The sequence below is a fragment of the Oncorhynchus clarkii genome, chromosome 16 (genome assembly GCF_045791955.1).
Source record: "Oncorhynchus clarkii lewisi isolate Uvic-CL-2024 chromosome 16, UVic_Ocla_1.0, whole genome shotgun sequence".
NCBI lineage: Eukaryota > Metazoa > Chordata > Actinopteri > Salmoniformes > Salmonidae > Oncorhynchus > Oncorhynchus clarkii.
Window position 1 is genome coordinate 60,924,814 of NC_092162.1, and position 19,441 is coordinate 60,944,254.

General features: G+C 42.1%; 1 protein-coding gene across 2 annotated transcripts in view; it reads right to left on the reverse strand.

Annotated features, from left to right (window-relative positions):
* The window catches only part of LOC139368864 (sterile alpha motif domain containing 10b), a 155,731-nt gene that overhangs the window by 5,501 nt on the left and 130,789 nt on the right, over positions 1-19,441 (reverse strand). For both annotated transcript variants that reach the window (XM_071108305.1, XM_071108304.1), the window contains exon 4: positions 12,987-13,127. In XM_071108305.1, the coding sequence (XP_070964406.1) occupies positions 12,987-13,127 (141 nt within the window). The remainder of the gene's footprint in view (positions 1-12,986; positions 13,128-19,441) is intronic.

Sequence of the window (19,441 nt, forward strand, 5' to 3'; positions counted from 1 at the left end):
TATATTAGCACAGGCCAGTGGTTCAGCAATGTCAACTTAACAGATGACTACTTCCATGTACCGATCCACCCGGCTTACAGGAAGTTCCTGTGCTTTGCTTTCAACGGCATGGCGTACGAGTACCAAGTGCAACCTTTCTTCCTCTCCTTGGCACCAAGTACATTCACAGAAGGCATGCATGCCGCTCTAGCCCCCCTAACATCACAGGGGATGATGGTACTGAATTACCTAGATGAATGGCTAATCTGTGCTCATTCACGAGAACAGGCAGGAGCAGACAAAATATCTCTCCTGAAGCACATCTCAGAGCTAGTCCTCAGGATGAACATGCAAAAAAGCCACCTAGTCCCCACTCAAACGGTGACGTTCATGTGCATGCGGAGCCACTCGTCTGCAATGAGGGCTCACCTCACCCAAGAGCGAGCCCAGAAAATTGTAGATCTCAATCCTTTTGTCCAAGACCAGAAGGTGACTGTTCTTCAGTGTCAGAGACTGATGGGTCTCCTCTCTGCAGCCTCTCTTCTGACCCCACAGGGCCTCCTACACTTGAGACCCCTGCAGATGTAGTTCAATGCTCAAGGTTTCCATCCCAAGGAACACAGGTATATTCGTCTGACTGTGTCCAAGGAATGCAAGTGATCACTGGAAAGATGGCGATCCCTGGATTTCCTTTCAGGTGGGATACGCCTGGGCAGAGTCCATCGTAGGGAAGTGGCTCAAACAGACATCTCCTTGACAGGCTGGGGAGAACTATTGAGGGGAAGGGCCGTCAGCGGGACATGGAACCCCAGCTGGTCCAAACTCCACATCAATATGCTGGAGTTGAAAGCAGTCCAATTAGCTCTGCTCAACTTTCTCCCACAACTGCAGGATAAACATGTGCTGGTACAGACAGACAACACCACGTTGGTAGCATACATAAACCACCAAGGGGGTCTGGGTTCCATCCGCCTCCACCAGATGGCACATACCTTCTGCTTCTGCTGCGGTCACAGCTGAATCTGGCCTCACTAAGAGCTGTGCACCTCCCCGGGATTCTGAAGAATGCTGCAGACATGCTGACCAGGGAAGGCCTTCCAGAAGGGAATTGGCTACTACATCCCTGAATAGTGAGTCGCATGTGGGGAATCTTTGGGGAAGCAGAGGTGGATCTGGTTCTCGATATCCAACCCCCCCGAACACTCGGCCTAGAGGCCCTGGCCCTCGAGTGATTCCAACGACTCTGGACAGAATCAGAGAAGCGGGCCACCAAATCTTTCTGATCGCCCGAGACACCACTGGTTGAGCACTCCTTGCGGGGACAGCATGGGAACTACCTCGGAGGCCGGACCTATTGTCACAGGCAGAAGTGATTCCCTCCTGCCTGCCGCTGTGGGCATGTTCACTGAACAGCGAAAATGGTCTGGTTTAGATCTTGAGCCCTCTTAACATCTTACAGAGTGCCAGGGCCCCCTCCACCACGTCAATCTATGACACAAGGTGGCGTGTGCTCTGCCAGTGGTGTGGGGCGCAGGGAGTTGTTCCATAAACTTGCTTCAGTTCTCAAGGTCTTTGTTTGATGCTGACAGGGCTGCTTCCACACTTAATGTGCATGCCGCAGCAAGTTCATCATGTCATGATAAAGAGCAGGATGGGCTGCTTGGAAGCCACCCACTTATGGCCAGATTTCTTAAGGGAGTCCGTCAATTACGCCCCTCAGGAGTCTCCCCAGTTCCCAAATGGGTTTTGGATCTGGTTCTTGGAGAACTATCCAGACCGCCCTTCAATGCTATAGACTTTAAACATCTCTGTCTTAAGAGCATTTCTACCAAGAGAGTTGGCGAGCTCCATGGTTTGTCTGTTAGTGATGAGTGTTATCGTCTAGGACTAATATTGCCTTCTTACAAAAGGTCCTGCCCCTTGGTCGTATGAACTCTTCCGCCCTAACAAAGTAACCTGTGGTTGGGCTGAGCACCTATTGTGATGTGTTGCTCTAGGCTGTATCTTACGAGAACCGACTTACTCTGTTATTGTCATCCCATTGAATGACTAGCATAATCCCTCAAGAAAAATAGAATGAAGGTTACTCAAGTTACCACAGTTCTCTGAGCTAGGGACTATGCTAGTCCAGCTATCAGTTGCCTTGTAGCTTCGGGAAGAGTCTTGAGAAAATGATGCTATGGCCCAGGTATTTATAGGGGATGGCAGGCACACATCATTGTACCATCTAAATCGCTGTGATAACAAAAAATATAACAAAAAATATCGTTTTTTCAGCTTTTTGATGCTAGTGGACCAAAATGAAAGTTATTTTCGGTTTTGGTCCACCAGCTTCAAACAGCTGTAAAAACTATATTTTTTGTTTTGTGATTGAAAATATATTTCACAGCGATTTAGATGGTACAGTGATTCCCTACACTATTCAGTGCTTGTTTTCTCACATAAACTGAAATTGAGTGAACAGTGTGGAACTTTAGCAACCAGGAAATTAGCAATTTCCACTAGATAACACAGCCACAGTCAGAACAGCTTTCCCAGGTTGAAAACAGATGCCCCTCCAGTGGAAGAAATCAATAGGCGAATATCACAGCCAATCACAACACTGGTGGGTAAGTAATACTGTGAAACACTATCAGTCCACTATTAGTGGTAGACATTATGGAAATATTTTGAAATTACAATGCAATAATTCCCCAAAATCCTATGTGTAGCACCTTTAATATGAATTGTGTATAGTCAAATATGAAAATACTACATGTCATGTCTCAAAATCGATATCTATTTTACCTCTATGTACTTCTACATTGTTTTGTGTCCTCTGGATTTGATTAGAAAGATGTCGAGTTCAATGGTAAACCCGCCAGGTAGCCTTAATTCTCGCACAGCATCCAGCCTAGCTGACGTGATCCTATTTTTCAGATTTTTGACCACTTTTTTTCTCGGCCTAATTTTGACCATCCTACAAGGGTAAGAACTGATAGCGACATGAGGTTTCGACCATTTGTTTTCTTAGAGGATTATCTACACAAATAGCCTATTATTTAACCCATTCATCAAAAAAGCGTTTTTGATGAGACAGCCTAATCCATCTCCTGTTTCCAGTCACGCAAACGAGCGCACACACAGACAGTGGGAGCTAAAAGATGTGCAAAAAATGTATAAATTCCTAAAAACTCCTGGCTGTTCATGCATATTTTAGTTCTATTCCTCTTTTAGGAGAGGAATGGGTTATACATGCATCCAGAGAATAATATTCAGGCCGTGGCAGCGCGAAGGCAACAAAGAACAGGCTGCTCTGATGCCTGACAATAGAGGTGTGGACCGCAACAAACGCCTGGCGATTAAGTCAGTCGACAGAGAGAAAGTGAAAGAGCACGTACACACACATGCGACCGCACGCACACATGAACACACAGACACCGACACAAGCGCAAACACCAACGCACGAGCACACGCAACACATACACACAAGCAGCACTCCCTCACGCACACGCTCACACACAATATTCTTGACCAGCAGTTTTGTCATGATCTTGCTCTGTAATTGTGCAAGGAGCATTTTTTCTCGAATGATTCGCAACAGAAGTAATAGGGTTCTGTGCTCAGGGTAGTGTTGTCGTGGTCATGCTGATGCCGTAGGAAGCTGGAGTAGGGAGCAGGGAGGGACATTCAATCAAACCCGCAATGTTGTTTTGTTTACTAACTTCTGCCCATGCAAGTTCTGGAGGGAAGACGTTGAAAGAGGGAGAGAAAAAAAGAAAAGTCAAAGAGAGAGAGAAGCAGAAGTGTGGCATATGGTTAAGAAACACTGGAGGGCAAAATGTAAAAAGAAGAAAGCACTGTAGATGCACAGCAGAGCCATGTCTCAGTAGTCTAAAAAAAAAGTTCAGCCCCGAACCCCCAAGCTAGATGCATTCCTTTCAGTCAAATCGTTGCACTTAAAAAAAAAACTTCTGGGTTACAGAGCGATCAATACTTAATATCATGTTCATTTCTGTCAGATGAATCTGAAATGATGGTGTATGATACAAGTCACCACTTTAAGTTTCAGGCTGCTATCCTACATTTAAAATAATTATAGGACAGCATTTACAGAAGTAGGATCTTAATTTGATCTTCCTGTTGCAAAACAGCTTTCCTGCAATGGAGGAAATTTAAAACATGTAGTGTATTTGAGGTTTAAAAAGGCTTCTGAAGTTTGTCATTTCCACTTTGATTTCCCCTTACGGAAATTGTATCAATACCTACACAATTGTCCATTAATTATTATACACAATAATTCATTATAATCCACAATAATTCACATTTCCTGTTGTTTCAGGGTTATTTTCCTGGTGTAGCAAACTGGCTCAAATTAAGATCTTACATCTGTAGAGAGAATCACTCAGGATTGAGTGAGCTTGAGGATGTGTGTGTTCTTTTGTTTTTTCTATCCTTGTGGGGACCAGACGTCCTCACAAGGATAGTAAAAGTAGGAAAATGGTTTGGTCCCCACAAGGAGAATAAAACAAACGTGTGTGTATGTGTGTGCATGTACATGCATGTGTGTCTGCCTGTCTGGGGATCACCAACCTTGAAAAAACACAGGCTGAGATAGGTGACAGGACTGTGAATCTGAACTCCTTTGTTAAACCTTCCACTGTAAAGGCGTCCGCATGCTACCCATCCGAAACAGTACAGATCAGTTAATACATATATTACTACATTTCCTGATGTTGTTGTTCGTTTTGGCATGTTTCTTTTCGGCTTTTCCTGCACCCGATAAATGTCTTGAGGCAAGCTGAAGTTCGGTAACCAACGTCTACGCCCCTTTGTCTGTGATTGTTCAACTGTTGGGGTGACGCCGGTTTCTTCTTCTTCTACTCGATTCAGCCCGACACTCAATGTGGAAGTACCTGCACCTCTACTATTCTAGCTATCTATTATATAAAGACTAGCATTTAAAGGCCAATTCATGGAGGGAGATTGTGGGGTCCGACCCAATCACTTGTTAGAAAAAGTGGGGTAAAGAAAAGAACCAAGGGCGGCAGTGGAGATGCTGGTGAAATGGTTACTCTAAAAATGTCCCTGGCTTGTTCGGCACCTAGGAAGATGGAAAGCAACATGCTGTCTACACGTTTCTTGTTTACATGCCTGTTTTTCGCAGACACATTTGTACTATTGTGCAAATAATTGCATTTATTGTCTGACACTAATTATATTTCATTGACACATATTGTTTACATGTTGTAAGGTTCTGCTTTTCTTTTCTTAGTCAACCTTGTGTTCTTGAACGAAGTCCCTGAACTTCAAAAAAAAAATATCCAGAAAATCACATTGTAGGATTTTTTATGAATTTATTTGCAAATTATGGTGGAAAATAAGTATTTGGTCACCTACAAACCAGCAAGATTTCTGGCTCTCACAGACCTGTAACTTCTTCTTTAAGAGGCTCCTCTGTCCTCCACTCGTTACCTGTATTATTGGCACCTGTTTGAACTTGTTATCAGTATAAAAGACACCTGTCCACAACCTCAAACAGTCACACTCCAAACTCCACTATGGCCAAGACCAAAAAGCTGTCAAAGGACACCAGAAACAAAATTTTAGACCTGCACCAGGCTGGGAAGACTGAATCTGCAATAGGTAAGCAGCTTGGTTTGAAGAAATCAACTGTGGGAGCAATTATTAGGAAATGGAAGACATACAAGACCACTGATAATCTCCCTCGATCTGGGGCTCCACGCAAGATCTCACCCCGTGGGGTCAAAATGATCACAAAAGTGAGCAAAAATTCCAGAACCAAATGACCTGCAGAGAGCTGGGACCAAAGTAACAAAGCCTACCATCAGTAACACACTACGCCGCCAGGGACTCAAATCCTGCAGTGCCAGACGTGTCTCCCTGCTTAAGCCAGTACATGTCAAGGCCCGTCTGAAGTTTGCTAGAGAGCATTTGGATGATCCAGAAGAAGATTGGGAGAATGTCATATGGTCAGATGAAACCAAAATATAACTTTGGAGGACAGAGAATGCTGAGTTGCATCCAAAGAACACCATACCTACTGTGAAGCATGGGGGTGAAAACATAATGCTTTGGGGCTGTTTTTCTGCAAAGGGACCAGGACGACTGATCCGTGTAAAGGAAAGAATGAATGGGGCCATGTATCGTGAGATTTTGAGTGAAAACCTCCTTCCATCAGCAAGGGCATTGAAGATGAAACGTGGCTGGGTCTTTCAGCATGACAATGATCCCAAACACACCGCCCGAGCAACGAAGGAGTGGCTTCGTAAGAAGCATTTCAAGGTCCTGGAGTGGCCTAGCCAGTCTCCAGATCTCAACCCCATAGAAAATCTTTGGAGGGAGTTGAAAGTCCGTGTTGCCCAGCAACAGCCCCAAAACATCACTGCTCTAGAGGAGATCTGCATGGAGGAATGGGCAAAAATACCAGCAACAGTGTGTGAAAACCTCGTGAAGACTTACAGAAAACTTTGACGTCTGTCATTGCCAACAAAGGGTATATAACAAAGTATTGAGATAAACTTTTGTTATTGACCAAATACTTATTTTCCACCATAATTTGCAAATTAATTAATTAAAAATCCTACAAATGTGATTTTTTTTATTTTTCTTCCTCATTTTGTCTGTTACAGTTGAAGTGTACCTATGATGAAAATTACAGGCCTCTCTCATCTTTTTAAGTGGGAGAACTTGCACAATTGGTGGCTGACTAAATACTTTTTTGCCCCACTGTATATAGGGCAGCAACCTCTAATGTGCTAGTGATGGCTATTTAACAGTCTGATGGCCTTGAGATAGAAGCTGTTTTTCAGTCTCTCGGTCCCAGCTTTGATGCACCTTCTGGATGATAGTGGGGTGAACAGGCAGTGGCTCGGGTGGTTGTTGTCCTTGAAGATATTTTTGGCCTTCCTGTGACATCGGGTGCTGTAGGTGTCCTGGAGGGAAAGTACTTTGCCCCTGATGATGCGTTGGGCAGACCGCACCACCCTCTGGAAAGCCCTGCGGTTGCGGGCAGTGCAGTTGCCATACCAGGCGGTGATACAGCCCAACAGGATGCTCTCGATTGTGCATCTGTAAAAATGTGTGTGGGTTTTAGGTGCCAAGCCAAATTTCTTCAGTCTCCTGAGGTTGAAGAGGTGCTGTTGCGCCTTCTTCACCACACTGTCTGTGTGGGTGAAACATTTCAGTTTGTCAGTGATGTGTACGGCGAGGAACTTGAAGCTTTCCACCTTTTCTACTGTGGTCCCGTCGATATGGATAGGGGGGTGCTCCCTCTGCTGTTTTCTGAAGTCCACAATCAGCTCCTTTGTTTTGTTGACGTTGAGCAAGAGGTTAATGCCTAGGGGATAGAAGCACGGCTGCCATTTAAATCGGCGCTGTGTTTCTTGTTTCACTTGCAAGCCGTGTCGCCGTGGCACAAGAGAGTCTCCCTGGCTCTTGGAGATTGTTGTACTCTGCCACAACTATGATTGTGATATATGGTTATCCCACCTAGCTATATTCAAATTAAAGATACTGTACTGTAAGTCACTCTAACATAGTATAAAAACATCTGCTAAATGACTCAAATGTAAATGTGAATGGGCCGACCAAGAACAGTCATCCTTGCAGCCATGATGCCAAATGCATTCTCTAGGACTCTCCGTCAGTGAGAGTAGTGGTAGTCTTAACAGCCCCCATCTTTTCACTTCCTCCTTTCCTCATCCCAACACTCACTACCCCCACCCCTCTCTCACCTCCCTCACCTCAACCCAGTCTTCACCTCACTTCCTCTCCTTTCTACACCCCCCCGCACCCAACAACAGGATGCTGGTTCTCAGGTGTTTTATAGGGACACTCAATTAGCTGTCTCTGATAGGACACAGTCAAGGCTTGTTGAACTGGGAAATTACATTTGGTACTCTATTAACAGAAATGCCTGACACAGCATTTTAATTATCTCCCTCTCTCTCTCTCTGTCCCTCTCTCTCTCTCTCTCTCTCTCTCCATCTGTCCCTCTCTCTCTATCTGTCCCTCTCTCCCTCTCTCTCTCTCTCTCTCTCTCTCTCCCTCTCTCTGTCCCTCTCTCCCTCTATCTGTCTCTCTCTATCTGTCCCTCTCTCCCTCTCTCTCTCTCTCTCTGTCCCTCTCTCCCTCTATCTGTCTCTCTCTATCTGTCCCTCTCTCCCTCTCTCTCTCTCTCTCCCTCTCTCTGTCCCTCTCTCCCTCTATCTGTCTCTCTCTATCTGTCCCTCTCTCTCTCTCCCTCTCTCTCTGGGGTCCACAAAAAAACATAAAACATAATACAGAATGACATAATACAGAACACCAATCAGCACAAAGACAGAACTACCTAAAAAAGGCACACGTGGCCTACATATCAATGCATACACACAAACTATCTAGGTCAAATAGGGGAGAGGCATTGTGCTGCGAGGTGTTCCTTTCTCTGTTTTCTAAACCAGGTTTACTATTTATTTTAGCAATATGAGATGGAAGGAAGTTCCATGCAAATAGGGCTCTATATAATACTGTAAGGCTTTCTTGAATTTGTTATGGATTTGGGGACTGTGAAAAGACCACTGGTGGCATATCTGTTGGGGTAAGTGTGTGTGTCAGAGCTGTGTGAAAGTTGACTATGCAAACAATTTGGGATTTTCAACAAATAATGTTTCTTATAAAAATAAGAAGTGATGCAGTCAGTCTCTACTCAACTCTAAGCCAAGAGAGACTGACATGCATAGTATTTATATCAGCCCTCTGATTACAATTAAGAGCAAAATGTGCCACTCTGTTCTGGGCCAGCTGCAGCTTAACTAGGTCTTTCCTTGCAGCATTGGACCACACGCCTGGACAATAATCAACATTAGACAAAACTAGAGCCTGCAGGACTTGCTTTTTGGAGTGTTGTGTCAAAAAAGCAGAGCATCTCATTATTGCGGCAAGACCTCTCCCAATCTTTACAACCATTGAATCTATATCTTTTGACCATGACAGTTTACACCAAGTAATTTAGTCTCCTCAACTTGTTCATCAGCAACACCATTCATTACCAGATTCAGCTGAGGTCTAGAAATTAACTTCTTATGGCTGCAGGTACAGTATTGAGTAGCTTGGATGAAAGGTGCCCATATCAAACGGCCTGCTCCTCAGTCATAGTTTCTAATATTTGCATATTATTATTAGTATTGGATAGAAAACACTCTGAAGTTTCTAAAACTGTTTGAATTATGTCTGTGAGTATAACAGAACTCATATAGTAGGCAAAAACCTGAGAAATTCCACTTCCTGTTTTTTTTTATTCTGGAGGTGGCAGATTTTCAACCAAGGTCTCAAAAATTACATATGGATGAGTTTTCACTTCCTACGCTTTCCACTAGATGTCAGCAGTCAATAGAACTTTGTCTGATGACTCTAATGTGAAGGGGGGTCGATTGACACAGGAAATAGTCACCACAGCCATGAGTGGACCATGCTTTCACCAGGCGCGTTCACAGGGGAAGGACTTGCGTTCCTCCGGTCATCTGAAGTCATTCTAATTCTCGGGTTGGAACGTTATTCAAGATATATGTAAACAACACTCTAAAGATTGATTCAGTACATCGTTTGACATGTTTCTACTGACTGTTACGGAACTTTTGGACATTTCGTCACGTTATAGTGGATGCGCTTTGTGACTGGAATTGTTTACCAAACACGCTAACCAAAGTAGCTAATTGGACTTTAATAATGGACATTTTCTAACAAATCAAGCATTTATTGTGGACCTGGGATTTCTAGGACTGCATTCTGCTGAAGTTCATCAAAGGTAAGGAAACATGTATCATGTATTTTCTGGTTTCTGTTGACTCCAACATGGAGGCTAATTTGGCTACTGTTTTGAGTGCCGTCTCAGATTATTGCATGGGTTGCTTTTTCCATAAACTTTAAAAAAAATCTGACACAGCAGTTGCACTAAGGAGAGGTATATCTATAATTACATGTGTATAACTTGTATTATCATCTACATTTATGGTGAGTATTTCTGTTGAAACGATGTGGCTATGCAAAATCACTTGATGTTTTTGGAACTAGTGGATCTAAATAACCAATGTAAACTCAGATTTTTTTATATAAATATGAACTTTATCAAACAAAACATGCATGTATTGTGTAACATGAAGTCCTATGAGTGTCATCTGATGAATATAATTCAAGGTTAGTGATTCATTTTATCTTTATTTATGCTTTTTGTGAATGCTATATTTTGCTGGAAAATGGCTGTGCTTATTGTGGTTTGGTGGAGACCTAACATAATCGTTTGTAGTGCTTTCGCTGAAAAGCCTATTTGAAATTGGACACTTTGGTGGGATTAACAACGAGAATAGCTTTAAAATTATATAAGACACATGTATGTTTTAGGAATTGTAATTATGAGATTTCTGTGGTTTGAATTTGGCGCCCTCTATTTTCACAGGTAGTTGTCATATCAATCCCGATATCGGGATTGCAGCCATAACAGGCTAAGGAAAGATTTGTACCAAATACAATGCTCTTAGTTTTAGAGATGTTCAGGACCAGTTTATTACTGGCCACCCATTCCAAAACAGATTGCAACTCTTTGTTAAGGGTTTCAGTGACTTCATTAGCTGTGGTTGCTGATGCATATATGGTTGAATCATCAGCATACATGGACACACCTGCTTTGTTTAATGCCAATGGCAGGTCATTGGTAAAACTAGAAAATAGTAGAGGGCCTAGAGAGCTGCCCTGCGGTACACCACACTTGACATGTTTGATATTAGAGAAGCTTCCATTAAAGAAAACTCTTTGAAATCTATTAGATAGATAGCTCTGAATCCACGATATGGCAAAGGTTGAAAAGCGATAACACAAAAGTTTTTTCAACAACAGGTTATAGTCAATTACATCAAAGGCTGCACTAAAATCTAACAGTATAGCTCCCACAATCTTCTTATTATCAATATCTTTCAACCAATCATCAGTAATTTGTGTCACTGCAGTACATGTTGAGTGCCCTTCTCTATAAGCATGCTGAAAGTCTGTTGTTGATTTGTTTTTCAGGGAAATAGCATTGTATTTGGTCAAACACTATTTTTTCCAACAGTTTGCTAAGAGCTGGCAGCAAGCTTATAGGTCAGCTGTTAGAACCACTCTTTAGTTAGCGGAATTACTTTGGCTTCCCGCCTGAGGACAAAGACTTTCCTCTAGGCTCAGACTAAAAATATGATAGATAGGAGTGGCTATAGAGTCAGCTACCATCCTCAGTAGCTTTCCATCTAAGTTATCAATGCCAGGAGGTTTGTCATTATTGATCGATAACAATAATTTTTTCCACCTCTCCCACACGAACTTTACCAAATTCAAACTTGCAATGCTTTTCTTTCATTATTAGTTTTTTTATGCATGAATACAATGGCTCAATGTTCATTGTTGACATTTCCTGGCTACGTTTGCCCCCTTTGCCAATTAAATAATAATTAAAATAATTAGCATTAAATTAAATGGTTTTGTGACGAATAAGCCATTTGATTCAATGTAAGATGGAGTTCAATTTGTCTTTCGGCCCATAATTTCATTTAAAGTATTCAATTGTTTCCCCCATAATTCTTTATATCATTGATCTTGGCTTCATAATACAGTTTCTTCTTCTTTTTGTTGAGGTTAATCACATAATTTCTCAATTTGCAGTAAGTCAGATGTGCAGTCAGACTTATTAGCCACTCCTTTTTCCCCATCTCTTTCAACCATACAGTTTTTCAATTCCTCATCAATCCATGGAGCCTCAGTTCCCACAAAATATTACCCGCAAAACACCAGTTTCAACGTCAACAGTGAAGAGGCGACTCCGGGATGCTGGCCTTCTAGGCAGAGTTGCAAAGAAAAAGCCATATCTCAGACTGTCCAATAAAAATAAAATATTAAGTTGGGAAAAAGAACAGAGACACTGGACAGAGGAACTCTGTTTAGAAGGCCAGCATACCGGAGTCGCCTCTTCACTGTTGACGTTGAGACTGGTGTTTTGCGGGTCTTCTAATGATCAATTAGCCTTTTAAAATGCTAAACTTGGATTAGCTAACACAACGTGCCATTGGAATACAGGAGTGATGGTTGCTGATAATGGGCCTCTGTACGCCTTAGTAGATATTCCATTAAAATCAGACGTTTCCAGCTACAATAGTCATTTACAACAATGTATTTCTGATCAATTTTATGTTATTTTATTTACATTTTTGTGCTTTTCTTTAAAAAACAAGGACATTTCTAAGTGATCCCAAACTTTTGAACAGTGGTGTATATATATAATCGTTCTAATTATATTTCTCCGCTCGAGGCCACTGTGCCCAGGTTAATGAGGCCACAATGTTGACGAAGAAGGCCGCAAAAAAAGTTTATGAATCCTTACTGGTGAATAATAATTCATAACAGATCAATCATTTATTTCTATACATATACATACTGTATATTTCATATCAATATTAATATAATCCAAGTTTTTCTCATAATAGTAGAAATTGTATGTAAACCTCTAATTGTATGTGAAAGTAGATTCAGACTTAGGTTGGGTTTAAGTAGGCTACATTGACATCTGAATTGCCAAACAAAGGACACCCTCATTTCAACGAGAAGCTAGGTTTCATTCATCCATGGTTGATTGGATCTTTGGAAGTTTAGAAGTAGTAACCATTAGCCCTATAAATAGGATGCCAAAATCATGATATTAATAATACACTTTTACCTTTGACTATATCGTATTTTATACTGCTGTGTTCTATCCTCATTAACAGCTGAATCCAGGTCAGCACACAGTGACCTCAGCAGGCTATTGATGTCTGGACATGTGTGTTTATGGAACACTTTACATGTCCTTAAACACATGTGTGCACAGATGCACACGCATACACACACACACACACACACACACACACACACACACACACACACACACACACACACACACACACACACACACACACACACACACACACACACACACACACACACACACACACACACACAGTGCTCACCTCTGCTGAGCAACTGCAGGTTGCGGACCTCCTCTCTGACTTGTAGCTGAAGGACCTGCTGTAGAACCTCCTGTCTCAATGTTTCTTGGACAATGCCCATCCTCTCCAACTTCTCCCCGTTCAACCTCAGCAATGCGCGACCTGGAGGGAGAGGGAGCGAGCGAGCGAGAGAGAGAGAGAGAGAGAGAAAGTGAGCGAGTGAGCGAGCAAGCGAAAAGGAGAGAGGCAAATGCTATGTTAGAACAGGCTTTGTTTTTTACTGAATGGTTAAGGTAAGATTACGTTTTGGGATAAGGTTTGGAATAAAGTCAACATTTTTTAAAAAGCACTTAGATTGAATATATTACACCCATCCGCCAGCCCTGTCCACAACACCCTAGCAAAACCCAGGCCTACTTGATGTTACTGCGCTCCCCGTTGCCCCTAGTGGCTAGTTTTCATCTGCCGACGTCCTGTTAACCTGGACCGACGTCGAATTTCTCAGTGGATCTTGAGCAACCTGTCTGGTGTATGTGTCTGTGCGTCTGTGTCTGTGTGCCTGTCACGCCCTGACCACAGAGAGCCCTCGGGGTTCTCTATGGTGTAATAGGTTAGGGCGTGACTAGGGTTTCTTTTCTAGTTATTGTGTTTCTCTGTTGGTGTGTGTGTATGGTTCCCAATTGGAGGCAGCTGATGATCGTTGCCTCTAATTGGGGATCATAGTGTGTCCTTTTTCCCACCTGCGATGTGGGATATTGTTTCGTGTTAGTGCCTATGTGCACTTTGTATTGCACGTTCGTTATATCTTTGTTGTTTTTGGAGATTTCACTATTAATAAAATGTGGAACTTTACACACGCTGCACCTTGGTCCACTTATTTATACAACAATCGTGACAGTGCCTGTGTGTGTGTGTACACTGTTGATTTACATCTAAGCGTTAAGTGTGTATTCTCTGCTTTACCTACGAGTCGTCATGACAGCGAGCAGGATGGCAAAGTGAGGTTTATACAGCCAGACAATTTACTGAGGATGTTTGAACTAGAACACCAAGGCGTTAAACTACCAGGAAACACACTTTTAACATACCATTATCCACAGTAAGCATCATGCGCACACACACACAAACTCAGAGACAACACATGCATGTCAACTTTATTACACACACACACATACGGGATAGGCCTGTCTTTCAATGGAGAGGAGAGTGAAGGAATCCATCAAAGCTGTAGCAGCCTAGGTCTACATGTTAATTAGACACATTACTCATACTGTTAGCTCTCCTAATCAATCCATCCATTCTCATTTCCGCCTCTGGACGTGGGCACACCTCAAAAACCCAGCAAACACACGCACACCCTCTCTGTCCAGCCCTCTCCCTTCCTCCCAACTCAGCCAGTGCGTCTCTCTTTCCTGCCCCCAGAAACATGGTGTCCTAGAAAAGCTGCCCTTGGTTCCTTTGTGTACAAATAAGACAAAGCAGATGAAGAAAGCTCCAATCCAATTCCCCTCCGACAGACTTAATACAGAGCCTAATAATGGCCTGCAGATAGCGATAGCAGCTAGCAGCCTCAAAGAGAAGAAGAGAATAAAGAGAGAATGGAGAAGGGAAAATAAAATAGATCCTTCTACTGTTTCTGTGGAAACCGTTTTGTTCAATCCACCGACACGGTTAATTGGTGATAAACAAGTTCTGAGGGCAAAAGGGAGGCATTTCTGTCATGGCCGCCACAATAACGACACTTCATGTTAAAACAGCACACAGTAAGTGAATCTTTTGTATTGGAAAATGTATTTTGGAGTGAAATTAAAGTAGAGTTTCTGAGGTTTCAAAAACCGTATTGCTTGTAGTTGTTAGACATGGTTAGACGCGGTTAGACAGAGTCCGCTGTGGTCAATTGTTAAACTGAGAACCATATGGCTGTATGGCATTGGATTCTTGAGAACAAACACATCTCTGGTCCAGGGTGTAGCTTAAAACTTCTTAGAGCTAGGCCTCTTTTTTTCTCAACTTCCTGTCTGAATGAAGTGCCTAAAGTAAACTGCCTGTTGCTCAGGCCCTGAAGCCAGGATATGCATATAATTGGTACCATTGGAAAGAAAACACTTTGAAGTTTGTTGAAATGTTAAAATAATGTAGGAGAATATAACACAATAGATATGGTAGGAGAAAATTGAAAGAAAAAACTAAAATTGTTTTGTTGTTGAGAGAGCCCATCCTCTTAGAAAGGCAAGTAAAAGGTCATGTTAAAAATTAGCTCCCTGTATGCAATTCCTATGGCTTCCACAGGGCGTCAGCAGTCTATGGGCAAGGTTTCAGGCTTGTAACTTCAAAAACAAATAAGAAATATCCGTTTTAGTACAGGGACACAATCTTGGAAATTCATGTTTGCGCACGCCATGAAGACAGGACGCACCTGCTAAAATCGGTTTCCAATTGAACATACTTCTTTCCATAAATAATATTATAGTTTGATTACATTTTAGGGTATCTGAGGAGTAAATAGAAATGCATTTTGACTTGTTGAAACAAAGTTTAGGGGTAGATTTTCAGATTCCTTTCTCTGCAAGTTGAACGAGTGGTAAACTCAAATCGGTGGTGCCAACTAAACTGACTTTTTGGGATATAAAAAATGACACTACATGTTATTGTTGGGACGCTTTGGATGACAAATCAGAGGAAGATTTTCAAAAAGTAAGTGAATATTTACTCTTTATATGTGAATGTATGAAACCTGTGCCAGTGGAAAAATATTTTGATGTGGGGCGCTGTCCTCAAACAATCCCATTGCAGGTTTTCGCTGTAATAGCTACTGTAAATCGGACAGTGCAGTTAGATTAACAAGAATTGAAGCTTTCAGCCGATAGAAGACACTTATATACCTAAATGCTTAACCTCTAAAATAAGTATTAGAATTGATTTGAATAGCGGGACACTAATCCTTATTACGAAAGAAGGATAGTGCAGGTAGCAGTGGTTATTTACACAGAGTGTACAAAACATTAAAGATACCTACACTTTTCATGGCAGACTGACCAGGTGAATCCGGGTGAAAGCAATGATCCCCCTTATTGATACATGCCCTTAGTGCCTGGTAGGTAATTCAGTCATGATTACTACAAGGTTTAGCTTGCTAGGTAAGTTCATTTAGCCAGCTATCTAAAAAATATAGCTGGCATGGGCTCATTGAGTGACTGTCAGTGACTGACACAAGAAGAGAAAAACTGATGATGCACAACCACATTTAGAAATTGAAAATTGTGTATTCTACTATTATAACTCTCAACAGTAAGTTGAGACCCTGACTGAATTACAATTTTTTTAATAAAAATCTGTGTTAAAAAAGTGTCTGCTTATGTCGTTTATTGGTAGGGCCGGTCCTGGCTAAACCATTGCCTGAACCATTGCCTCATGGTTTCATGGTTGCAAATAACCAAGTAACTGGTTGAAAACTATTTACCCAACACAGAGGTTGTATTGGGCTAAAATATCTACCAAAGACTAATAACCATCCTCACATTCACACAGGTCTTTCTAACTCAACCGGTACATTTAAAAGCAGAGATCTCAATAACCAAAATAATACATTCAATGAAAAAATGAAAACTGCAGGAAAAGGGGTGCGCGCTTCTCGAGCAACTGTGGATGTAGACCCACATACATGCACATGTTTACGGGTGCAACTCGTATAGAACGCCGATGTACATGAGTGGAGCTCCGAGAGCACTCACCACTAACCACTACAATTGTAAACTGAGGGAAAATGCCTTCACTCGATTTTCTAGCAATAGGTAATGGGAGTAGCCTAATGAATAGCATCAAACACATCTTTATAACAATCAGGCTCTATATGTAATTCTATGGCTAGCTGATTCTCTATTTAACAGGTGCTGCCTGTAGCTTCCACATTTTATACACATAATGAGACAAACTGACTGCACCTGTGTGTGTGTGTGTGTGTGTGTGTGTGTGTGTATGTGTGTGTGTGTGTGTGTGTGTGTGCGTGCGTGTTTGTGTGTGTGTGTGTGTGCGTGTGTGTGCGTGTGAATGTGTGTGTGTGAGTGTGCGAGTGTGTGTGTGTATGTGTGCGTGCGTGTTTGTGTGTGTGTGTGTGTGTGTGTGTGTGTGTGTGTGCGTGTGTCTGCGTGTGCATGTGTGTGTGTGTGTGTATGTGTGTGTGTGTGTGTGTGTGTGTGTGTGTGTGTGTGTGTGTGAATGTCTGTGTTCATGCATGTGCTAGTGTCTGTAATATAACGTATAAATATGATGAATAAATCAAAGAGATATGATCTGCTGTTGCTGGGTTATCTGTAACTTGAGGCAGACCAACACTGTGTGTGTGTGTATCTAGGTGCAGAGTGACTTAGTGAGTGATGGCTGACCATGCAGTTTAGAAAAGCAATCTGTTCTCTGTGACTGGCTCTGAAAGGGACCTGTTCTGTACTGTCTGACTCAAGGCTAAGAGAACTGAGCGCTCATATACAGTACGTACTGTGTGTGTGTGTGCGCGCATGTGTGTGTGTGGATGTCTGTTGTTAGCAATGTGTCTAAAGCATGTGTGTGTGCATGTCTGTTGTTAGCAATGTGTCTAATGCATGTGTGTGTGTGTGTGTGTGTGTGTGTGTGTGTGTGTGTGAGACTCCAGAACACCGTCAACTACATCCGCTTCAACAGCTTTCCTTTTCTTTCACAAAAACACAGCATTCCTTTCTTAGCTTTCGCTGCATGAATGGTCTTTAAATCTCCTTGTGAGAGATTTAGGTGTAAACCGTTTCTTAAGTCCCGCAGCTGAAAAAGCGAAGCTGTGGAACCAGCTAAGGAACTAAAAATACAACTTGTGTGAGATTTGGTTTCTCAGGCTAAGCCTTTTCAGAGACCTGTGTGAATTGGTCCCAACTCTCTGGGTACAGGAGCTTCAGTCCTCTGGGCGGTGGAGAGTAGCGGAGTGTAGAGAATAAGCTTGCAAAACTAGGCTTGGGTGATGAATAAACTTACTTGAGATCTGAAGGCTTCAGCTCCTGGGGCTACTATAATGCCTGTCTGTATAGTGCCTTCAGAAAGTATTCACACGCCTTGACTTTTTGCAATGTTTTTGTGTTTAAAATGGATGACATCACTGGCCTACACACAATACCCCATAATGTCAAGGTGGAATTATGTTTTTAGAAATGTTTACAAATGAATGAAAAATGTAAACCTGTCTTGAGTCAATAAGTATTCGACCCCTTTGTTATGGCAAGCCTAAATAAGTTCAAAATTAAAAATGTGCTTAACAAGTCACATACTAAGTTGCATGGACTCACTCTGTCTGCAATAACAGTGTTTAACGTGATTTTCTAATGGCTACCTCATCTCTGTACCCCACACATACAATTATCTGTAAGGTCCCCCAGTCGAGCACTGAATTTCAAACACAGAATCAACCACAAAGACCAGGGAGGTTTTCCAACACCTCGCAAAGAAGGGCACCTTTAGGTAGATGGGTAAAAAAAAGCAGACATTGAAAATTTCTTTGAGCATAAAGAAGTTATTAAATACACGTTCGATAGGGTATCACTACAAAGAGACAGGCGTCCTTGCTAACTCGGTGAGAGGAAGGAAACCGCTCAGAGATTTCACCATGAGGCCAATGGTGACTTTAAAACAGTTACCGAGTTGAATGGCTGTGATAGGAGAAAACTGAGGATGGATCAACAACATTGTAGTTACACCACAATACTAAGCTAAATGACAGAGTGAAAAGAAGGAAGCCTGTACAGAATACAATGTTCCAAAACATGCATAATGTTTGCACCAAGGCACTAAAGTAATACTGCAAAACATGTGGCAAAGCAATTAACTGTTTGTCCTGAATACAAATTGTTATGTTTAGGGAAAATCCAATATAACACATTAGTGAGTACCACTCCTCAATTTTCAAGCATAGTGTTGACTGCATCATGTTTTGGGTATGCTTGTAAACATTAAGGATTGGGGAGTTTTGCAGGATAAAAAATAACCCGAATGGAGCTAAGCACAGGCAAATCCTTGAGGAAAATCTGGTTCAGTCTTCTTTCCACCAGACACTGGGAGATGAATTCACCTTTCAGCAGGACAATAACCTACAGGGCCAACTCTACACTGGAGTTGCCTACGAAGAAGACAGTAAATGTTCCTGAGTGGCCGAGTTACAGTTTTGACTTACATCTACTTGCAAATCTATGGCAAAACCTGAAAATGGTTGTCTAGCAATGATCAACAAACAATTTGACAGAGCTTGAAGAATTTTGAAAAGAATAATGGGCAAATGTTGCACAATCCAGGTGTGGAAAGCTCTTAGAGACGTACCCAGAAACCTCATAGCTGTAATCGCTGCTAAAGCTGCTTCTACAAAGTATTGGCTCAGGGGTGTGAATACTTATGTAAATTAGATACAGTGGGGCAAAAAAGTATTTAGTCAGCCACCAATTGTGCAAGTTCTCCCACTTAAAAAGATG